Source organism: Vanellus vanellus (assembly GCF_965231255.1).
Source record: "Vanellus vanellus genome assembly, chromosome: 8".
Taxonomy (NCBI): domain Eukaryota; kingdom Metazoa; phylum Chordata; class Aves; order Charadriiformes; family Charadriidae; genus Vanellus; species Vanellus vanellus.
Window position 1 is genome coordinate 13,718,804 of NC_138913.1, and position 10,144 is coordinate 13,728,947.

At 48.0% G+C, this 10,144-nt stretch overlaps 1 protein-coding gene across 5 annotated transcripts in view; it reads left to right on the plus strand.

Annotated features, from left to right (window-relative positions):
* Positions 1–9,924, plus strand: part of TP63 (tumor protein p63) — a gene marked incomplete at both ends in the record, with an annotated part of 106,052 nt that extends 96,128 nt beyond the window's left edge. For all 5 annotated transcript variants that reach the window (XM_082487006.1, XM_082487007.1, XM_082487008.1 and 2 more), the window contains 4 exons: positions 6,112–6,269; positions 7,242–7,386; positions 8,260–8,353; positions 9,628–9,924. In XM_082487006.1, coding sequence (XP_082343132.1) covers positions 6,112–6,269; positions 7,242–7,386; positions 8,260–8,353; positions 9,628–9,924 — 694 coding nt within the window. The remainder of the gene's footprint in view (positions 1–6,111; positions 6,270–7,241; positions 7,387–8,259; positions 8,354–9,627) is intronic.
* Positions 9,925–10,144: the final 220 nt, after the last annotated feature.

Here is a 10,144-nt window from a genome sequence, read left to right on the forward strand (position 1 = left end):
TAAACTTATAAAGGTCTCTCCTGACTCTGTGGGCTTGATCCAAGCGGTGGGCTGAGCTGCATAAGGTGAATGTGAGGTTGGAGTCTTTCTGCATAATAATGTCCACATGTGCCCAGTGTCCCTTTCCCATTGCAGCTGAAGGTGCAAAGGGTAGAGTGACCAAAATTGCTCGTTGCCCTACCTGTGTAAAGGGGATTGAAGCTTGCCCCTTTCCTTGCAGTCATTTAGAAGTTATTAGATATTGCTTTGGAGTATTCATCAGCCCTACTACATTTTACCCCATCACTACACACCTCACAGTTCAAAGGAAAGTGGTGCCAGCATATGTCGCAGGTGATTCAACCAAGTGACCTCAGGCCATGCCCACCTTGTCCATTAGTTCGGCAATCGGTGGCCTTTGCTTTTGCTTATTATGTCTGTAAAGTGTGTCCGAGCTTTGCAATGCCTGCGCAGGAGACTGTTTCTCAGCAAGGACATGTAAATCCTCACATTGCTTATACCAAACTCTGCCTCTGAAAGCTGTTTGTATGGGGCTTGACAAAGTGGATTTGAATCCTTTGGAAACATCATCCCTAAGTGTTATACCCAGACCTGCACAAAGGAGGAACGATCAACAGGCAAGTGACGCACCGTGGAATTAACCTGGCATTGCGGATGGTGTGGCACCAGGTGTGGATACTGGCAATGAGGAAGGACCTGGTTGAGGATGGGCATGATGCCTGCTGTGGCTTTCCCCACAAAGAGGTGCTCAGACATCCTTACATGAAGAAGAGCCCCTAATGCTGGTAGAGAAGTGCCCTCAACCCACATTCTCAGGCAGTGGCATCTCTCTCGAGGCACCCTCTGATGTTCATGGCTGCAGGAAATGGAAATGTGAAGAAGTTACTGAAGGTACACCAGGTACAGTGATCCCTGCAGGCTGGTGTCTGCCCAGATCAGTGGTGGTTGGGGAGCAGAGCTCAGATGTAAGTGCCAGTGATCAGCGGCCCCTGGGGAAACAGCCTGGTGGCTGGATCAATACTGATGGGGACCTCTGCTTGCAGCACAGTTGATGCTGGATTTATTTGGGGCAAGTGTGTACCCAGCTCTGACACACTCGTGGTTAGGCACAGCCTGAAACAAAAGTGCCTCCCAAATGCAGAAAGGGCCTCCTGGCCACCCACCAAGGAAAAAAGCCTGATGTAGTGGGAGAAGACTCTTATCTCTGAGCATCACCTAATCTGCTTCCAGGCAGCAGAGCTGTGATCTGAGCAGGTGATGACTCATACTAACATCTCCTTTGAGAGCCATATCCCATCTCTGGATACCTCCTTCGTTGTCTTAGCAAGACTTGTTCTACCGTAGGAGCGTGGGGGACGGCTGATGGAGAAGAGCCCCCAAAATTGTGATTAAATATAAAAAATAACTAATTAAAAACTAGCAGTGACTATTTCAGATAGTTGCAGCTCTACCATCGTTCCTTGTGTAAAGCTAGCCAAACCAAGTGCCTCTTTACTTTACCTGGGAACTCCAGGAAGTACCTCAAGATCACAAAGCAGATAACTTTTGCTCTGTGCCATTTTATCTGGGAGAAGAAAGGAAATAGTATTCCTTTCCCTGTGAGAGGTGGGAATCTGAACTGCAAATGCAGCCCAGGTGCAAGATCATGCTTGGCACTGCCAGTCTGTCTTTCCAATCAATGTTTATTCCTGGATCTTGGTCTTGTCTGCTTGCGGATGGCAATACAGAAATACTGAGACAGGGGGACACTAATCTGTATCTAGAGCTCTGCTCCAGGGCCAGCAAGTCTGAGGAGGTAGCCCACCAGAAGATTCAAGGCATCCACAACCTGCACGGGAAATTGCAGCTCATGTTCCACTTCATCATCTGGCCTTACCTCTAGGAAATCTCTTGTACCACGATGAGCAACACATCCATGATGGGTGGGACTTCCACCAAACAAGAATGTAAATTATTTGGATCCCACTGTCCTCTGGAAAGGCTTTCTGATTTGTCCTCTTTACCTATAAGAGGACGATGATTGTGAAACTGGTCTTAATGGTGACTTGATTTGCTCTCTAGCTACAAGGTGGTTATCTTAGAAGGTGCCTATTTATTTATTATTTTTTTTATCAAATAACCTGGAGCTGGAAGCAACTGCTTTGTAGTCTGTCCTTTGCAGATAAAACAAACAAACAAAAAAAAACCCACAACTTTTTCCCAGCTGTCTTTTTTCTTCTTTGTCACCTCTGGGACTTCAGAAAAATAAGCCTTTTCCTTTTAAGGAATAGCTGAGTGGACTAATTGGGCCTTATCAGTCAGTCAGGTCCTATTCAGTTTATGTCAACTAGTTGATATATATCCACTCCCTGTATTATAGCTCGATTCCCTGGAGAGCAGATTGCATCCACTGCCTGCCTTGGGAAATTCCCACACATGAAACCTAAGGGCAGTCATTGCCTCCACCCTTGTCCCTGTACTGTAGTCTCCCTAGTGATGGTCAGAGTTCTTCCTTTCCACGCCCCGAGTTGGTTACCAAGCCTACAAACTACATGGGTGGTTGAAAAGATGCACTACTGCTTGCTTTAGAATAGCAGCTGTTTGAGAACAAGGGCATCTCTGCTTTTTTTAGTGTCCCACTCCACGGGCCTTCAAAGTAAATGAATGCAACTGAGCATCATCTGTGTCACTTGTGTGCCATTACTAGACTACATAGTGACACCCTGCAGTTATGCAGCCCAGTGAGTAACCTTACTTGAAAAAAAATTGCCAATGGGCATGTTGACCACCTGTGAACTTGCGATGTAATCCTTGTTGCACTTGCTGTGGCTACTGTAAGGCAAGGCAGGCCCAGAACTGGGCAGCTTTGATTCCATTTGGGTCTCTTTGCGTTGTGACTAGCTCCAGGTCTTCAGGGATAGGAAACTGTAGGCACAGCAGCTTATATGAAATCTTAAACTCTCTGAGCCTGAGCTGCCCTCTTCTTGCACTTACTGAACCTTTGATGTCACTTGCATTAAGGCTGCTTACATGACGGTGTGCTCATCTAATGTGAATAAGGACTCTAGGACTTGTCTACTGAATCAGGTAATTGGTCTATCCAAGCAGTTTCCTACCTCTGGTGAAGGGCTGATACCCAGTGAGCCGGGAAAGCGCAAAATTATACAAGGTAACCTGTGAGCTGAACTGTGCTTCATAAGTGGGAGAAGGCAGTTCCTTCCTGACCTCTTGAGATGATCAGTATATGCCTTAAAGCATGAGAGACGATTGCCCTCATGAGCTTGCATAACTACATATGTCACTGGCTAAATAATTACAGTCTCTTGAAGAGAGAAAAATCAGTTGCAGAATGTGACTCAGTGCCTTTCATATCACACTGTTCCAACAAGCATAATAGTCTCTTAATTGAAGTCCTTATACCTTGATATTAAAATGCATTTATTGGCATTGATATCAAAGAAATGTTAATGCTCTAATTCTAATCTTTCTTGAGACATAGTAAGTATAATTTTAATGGAAATCACTGTGCATGACATTCTTATAATACCTATTTAAAAAAAAATGAGAAAAAAGCAATATATTTTAAATTAATCCTCAAACATCATGTAGTCTGTGTGTTTAATATCAAAAATAATTCCTTGTGTTTCTGAGGCTGTTGCTATATTGATGTGTGACATTAATTTTCAATAAAATTTTGCATCTTGGTTTACCTTGGGACTTTTCTTTGGCCAAATGGCTTTCTCTAGATCTTTTACATGTCTGCTTATGTGATGGCATAATTTAGTTGAAACAAGAATGGGTATGAAGAAAAATGCTTTTGTTTCTTTCCTGTTTTATTCACTTGATAGTCTTGAGAGCTAATCTTGATTCTTATGAGTATGAATGAGATAAGAAGGGAGTCCTTAAGCTATAAGTATGCATTTGTTTTGTATAGTGTAGTTTGCTTTAGGTTATGTTGTGTTTGTTTGCTGCTTGCTTTTTTTTTTTTTTTTTTTTTTTCTCCCCCAAGTGTTTTGTAGTTGCCTATCTTCACTGAAATCACTGTTGGTGGTGTAGAGAGAAAAGTTAGACCCACTACTGCCCACCTTGGACAATCTTGTTTCGTAGCAACAGGCATCCTTTTTAAAAAAAAAAAAAATCTATCCTGAGCTTAAACAATGAAACTAAATCTCTCTCGGGAAGTCTTTGTTGATTTGGAATGTCACTGTGTATGTGGTGACCTCGCTTATTTATCATGCAGGTTTGCCCTAAGAGACTACTCAGGTGTGTATTAATGTCAGCTGAACCTGAGTTAGGATAGGTGCCTGAACCTGTAAAGTTAGAAATATTCATTTTGGTCCTAAATCCAGAAGCATTTAGTTTAAGGGTGGTGTCAACCTGACTTGAATTTCATGGCTGGCCTCGACTTTTATAATTGGTGAATTGAAACCTCAGATCTGAATCATTCCCTTCACCTTGAAAAGTTGGGTCTGAACTTCGTGGCTCAGTTTCACTTCCCCTTGGGAGCTGCTGCCATCATTAATATTAATTTGTGAAGCTTCTTATGCTTTCCACTTCCTTGAGTGTATGAAGTTTGCTGGATCTTGTCCTGCATCTTCACTGCCAAAGGACAGTTCACACCCTTCTGTACCTCCTGTAATTGTGTAATTAGGTAAGATTTCTTCGGGGCCTTAGATACTCCAGCCTGTTAGCATAGATGTTTTCTCCACCCAACACTGCACCTCTTTAAAAGCGCAGGAAGCTGGAGACAATGTAATTGTATGAAACTTGACCTTGAGTGCTGAAGGTTTTAATAAATTATCTAGGAATAAGACTTTTCTTTCCTTTACACTTTGCTTGTTTGAAGTAATAACTATTCTGTTTGCATAGAAGGAAAGCCAGTTCCCAGGAATTGGTGTAACCAGTTGTACCCAGACGAACAAGTTTCCCAGTGGGAAATAAGATGGGAATGTGACCTTGCACGTTCACCGTGGGGTCACCGTGATAAGGATGAACAAGCATTAGGCTCTACGGCAAGCTGGGTGACCTCTGCTCTCCTGGGCGAGCATGAGCTGCGAGAGTACATCGTGTCTGGGAAGCGTGTCCGCTTCCCCAGCACCTTTTGGCCGGTCTTGCAAATGCCCCTGGTGTCGGAGAAAGAAAAACCCGCTCTCTTGTGGCATGGCAATGCTCTGCCAATTGCACTGCTGGGCCCGCTTTAATGATCGTTTTCTGCATATCCCAAATAAGACCCCACTCCAGATGGGATGCCACAGCCGTAATTCGATCTGGGAACTGGGCTGCCATTCAGAAGCGGTCTGGTCTGCGTGTTCCGGATCGTTTACGAGGTGGGATTGCAGCTGGGACCCTCGGGGCTGGGGAAGGGGAGCTCGCCAGCCAGCCTCTCTGGCCTGATTCGTGGATATGCTGGATGGAGTTTGGGGCTGTCTGGACTTGAGGGACTGTTCGTGCTGTTGTCGAGTGGTGGTAGGAATCTGATACTCTTTGCAAGCAGCCTGCGGGGTTTGGATACCAGGTTTTCCTTGACACCAGCAAAAGCTGCGTGTCAGTGTCCCAGGCAGCTCCGACCATCTCAGTCGTGGTCCCAAAGGTGTGTGGAGTCTCTCTTGGGCAAAGAGCCTCTGGCTTATATACCTGATTATATAAATAACAAGGAATTTTGGAGAAACCAATGTGATAATTATGACCTGATCTGAAAATTTTTTTCTGCGATCAGGTTTTAGGGGTAGTTAGGATGATTTCAGATGGCTTCCTTCTTGTTCTTATGAAAAAATGTCTTTGATCATAAGGAGAGCTTAACTTAAAAATACTCTTTTTGGGTTTTGGCAGCCATCTGATGGCTTTGATATGTTCTTTTCAACGGAGAAACTTACATAGAAACTTTTCCTTAAATAGGAAGTTTGAACTGAAAGTGAAGCTTCCCTTTGTCGGTATTTCACCATTTGTTTTTTAAATGCCCAGAATATCTGGGAAACTTCTTATTTCCTGTTGACTCTCTCTCCAGTGATCTTTATCTGTGATTTCACTAGCAGTAGCTCACCACTGCCACAAGAAGAAAGCATAGCCCCTTGGATGCACACTCTTAGCAACCAGCTGCTCCGATTCCAGTCCTAACATCTCCTTGGTTTGCAGGACCTCCATGCAGTCGCAGTCATCCTACGGCTCCAGCTCTCCACCGCTCAGCAAAATGAACAGCATGAACAAGCTGCCCTCGGTCAGCCAGCTAATTAACCCCCAGCAGCGCAATGCCCTGACCCCAACCACCATCCCTGACGGCATGGGAACCAACAGTAAGAAACCCTCGCTCCTTCTTCTCCTGCTTGGTGTGCACACCCCACTAATCTAGGGAGGGAGATTTGGCATCTTTAAGCGGTTAGTGTTAGTCCGGGGATCCTGGAGTCACTCGTGGTAGCAGGGTTGGGAACCTGCAGAGCCCAAAACTGCTCGTTGCTGTGTCACGGGGCGAGTCACCTGCTTTCTCCAGGTTTCAGCATCCTGCTCTGAGCCTCACAGGGGGGAACAGAGCCACTTCTTGCTGCAGATCTGGCTGGCTGCGCTGTCATCTGTCTTTCAAGACTTGTTTCTTCTTCCTTTTCTAGCAGAGGAGATGCGAACGCTGGCAACCTTTTTTTTTTTCCCTTGGTTCAATTAAGACAATTCTTAGGTTCAAAGGAAATATCTGCGTCTTGCAGCTCTGTAACCTGCTTCCTGGCTGCTGCAGAGTGCCCAGCAGCCCTGTATGTCCAGGACGACAGACATGGTTCTGGGGGCTGAGTTCTGTTGTGTGGTTTGTGCTTTGCTTTTTTTTTTTTTTTTAAATTTCAAAAGTGCTGGGCTCTTGCCCACACCTGTTGCTGATCCCCTTTGGGTGCTCTCGGTGTCTCTGAAAACAAAGCTGTTTGGCTTCTGTATTGGGTTACTCTGCTGGCTCTGTCCCACTCCTCTCCTGCAGCAGGGAAAGCAGAGACGCCCGCGGCTTGCGTAGCTTTCTACCAAGCCTGTTTGTAAGGGAAGGTGACACGGTGGCGGAGGCAGTGCTGCCGACTGTTGCCCCAGTAAGGGAAGAGCTCCTGGAGGACTGTCTGCCATCTGGTCCTTGTGTGGACATTGCAGCCCTGCCTGAAATTCCCTGTCAGCTTGCTCCGTGTGGGGCTTTGCAGGGGATTTAAGGCTGTTTCGTCTGCAGGTGCTGTCCTTTGGTGCTGTGTGGGGTTCCGGGGACGCCTGGGTAACAATGTGCTCCTCCTTCTTCTCTCCTCCAGTTCCCATGATGGGCACCCACATGGCCATGACCGGTGACATGAATGGCCTCAGCCCCACGCAGGCGCTGCCTCCTCCCCTCTCCATGCCTTCAACATCCCACTGCACCCCCCCTCCTCCGTACCCCACAGACTGCAGCATCGTCAGGTGAGCGGGAGCAGGCTGCCCGGCGCACGCGTCCCACCCGCAGGGAGCAGGAGGCCTTGTGTTGGGAGCCTGAAGTGTCCTGCCGGGTCCCTCGCCCCATTCTCCTGGAGCAGTGGATCCAAGTGGGTCTTGGCAGTCCCGGGGCTGGCACCCTCTGGGCACCGAGCCTCAAACCCCCATGTCTGAGCAGCTGAGAGAAACAGGGACGTTAGGACTGCAAGAAAGCCGAGGGATGCAGCATCTGTTGGACTGGTGGAGCTGAGGGCACCAGGCAGTCTTGAAAACATTTCTTTTTGCCTTTTCCTTTTTTTTTTTTTCTTTTTTTTTTTTCCCCCTTTGGCTACTCAACAAGCCATGGTTGGGGTCAGAAGCCCCTCCACCCTCCATGGGGCAGGCTGAAAGATGTTGTCCATAAAGGAGTCATCCTTTCTGTTTAGGGAGGAATGTGCTGATTTGAAGTACTTTGTGTGCATGACGTGTCTGAGCCCCAGACCCACCGCCTTGCTGAAGCCCTCTATTCGTGCAGCGGGCTGCCATGGGCTCAGCCACTTTCTGGGTGAAGTGACCTGGCAGGAGGGCCCACGTGAGCCTTCCTGCCCCAAGATCCAGGCTGTGTAGCACCAGCTCTTGACAAAGGCAAGGTGCTGCCAGGAGGGTTGTCTGCTAGGCACTGAGCTGAAGGACTCCCTCGTGTTTGATGTGGCAGTGATGTGGCTTGCTGGCCTGGGATGTCTTGGAGAAGGTCAAGCCAAGGGTGAAAGCTTTGTTTCCTGTTGCTGCAGGTTGGCTGAGTGTTTGGTTTTTCTGTGGTTTGGGCTGTTGCAGCCAGGGTGATCCTTTTTTCTCTCTCCTTCCTTCCTTCCTCCTCTGCAGCTTCTTAGCGAGGTTGGGCTGCTCATCCTGTGTGGATTATTTCACGACCCAGGGGCTGACCACCATCTATCAGATTGAGCATTACTCCATGGATGTAAGTAACTCCTCACCATTTCCTTTGTTTGCACTCTTGGCCCTGCTGTAGGAACGGGTCAGAAATCCAGAATCAGTATATTTTTTATTTTTATACGATTAGTTTGATTCAAGGCTGTTGCACACAGGGAGGACTCATTGTGAGGTGAAGAGAGGCTGGACTCGGGGCCAGCGGTGTAACTGCCTTGCCTGGCACAGAGAAAGAGCATCTCCCCCTCCCCACCATGGTCCATTTTAGCCCCCGAAGCGGCCCCAGCCCACACGCCTGTAAATTCTGCGGGGCTTGGTTTCAGTTTACACCGCTCTGAAACACCTCACTCGCCTGCAGACAAGTAGGCTGCCCAGAAGTGGTCTGCACTCCCTGCTTCTGTTCTCTGGCCTTACCTTAACAATCTTCCCTTGCCACTGGCATCTCAGCCCAGCTGGGTTTGGGTTTGGTTTTTTTTTTTCCCCCTCTCGCATGGCTTTTGCTGCAGGGTTGCTGCTTCCTCTCCTCTGCCATTGCTCTCCTCAGAGCTGGCTGTCCCAGTTTTTTTTGCCCCGAGACTTTGCAAGGCTGTGGTGCTTTTGCTTCCTAGCGTGGGCTGCCTTCCTTCTGCTGCTGCTCTAATTAGAAAGCTGACCCACATTAATCAAAACCGGTTGCTAATCTTTTCAGAAGCTGATACCCTATTTCCCAGAGTTTAGGTAATGCTACCGTCAGGTACTGCACCAGAGACGATGGGGCCTCAAAGCCCAAGTTTTTTAAGGTTCTGTGTCAGTTCTTAAATTTTGATTGTTCGAGTAATTAAGGCAGTTCCTATGGAATAAGGCCCAGAACTTTGAATACTGGAGCTCAGACTTGGGTACTAAAGTCCTTTTGCAGGCTTTGAAATAAATACGGAAGTTTTCAAATCTGTTGAACTTCTGCAGCCCAGCATCCCCCACCATACACAACCAGCAGATCTCCCAGAGCTTGTCTTGGAGGCCTTGCAGTCCAGTTAAACATCTAGCTTTAGCTGACCATGTCTTATGCATGAACGTGTGTTTTGTGTAACTTCAAAACAAACCTTGTGTCGTTAGTCCCTACTGCCTCGTGGCTACACATGCTTTTGCAGAAGTGAACCACCACCTTCAGGATTAGTGGTTTGTCTTCTACAGTGCATCATGGCCACCTGGATTTTAGCAGCTTTGTTGGTTAATAGGTATTTGCAGGGTGGCCCAGAGGCTGCTTCTACTCCCAGAGCCCAGCTTGCCCAGGGATTGCCCTGTTAAGCCCTCCACCTTGCCTTGCAGGATCTGGTGAGCCTCAAGATCCCGGAGCAGTTCCGCCATGCCATCTGGAAGGGCATCCTGGACCACCGGCAGCTCCATGACTTCTCCTCCCCTCCCCACCTCCTGCGCACCCCCAGCGGCGCCTCCACCGTCAGCGTGGGCTCCAGCGAAACCCGGGGAGAGCGGGTCATCGACGCGGTCCGCTTCACGCTCCGGCAGACCATTTCCTTCCCGCCCCGTGACGAGTGGAACGACTTCAACTTTGACATGGATGCCCGGCGCAACAAACAGCAACGCATCAAGGAGGAAGGGGAGTGAGCCCCATGGACCCCGCTCCACCCCGCCTCAGCCACAAACTGCTCAGCCCTTCATTTGTCTTCCTTCTGCTTGGTACTGCACCCCTGGACGAAGGGCGGAGGGAACCTTCTTGCTCACTCATGCTAGGTTATGCCCTTGACGTTGTCTGGGTCATACTCCTGGATCGTGACCTCCACCCCAGCTCTTGCAAGGGGAAGAGCTGAGCGAAGGGGGAAGGCGG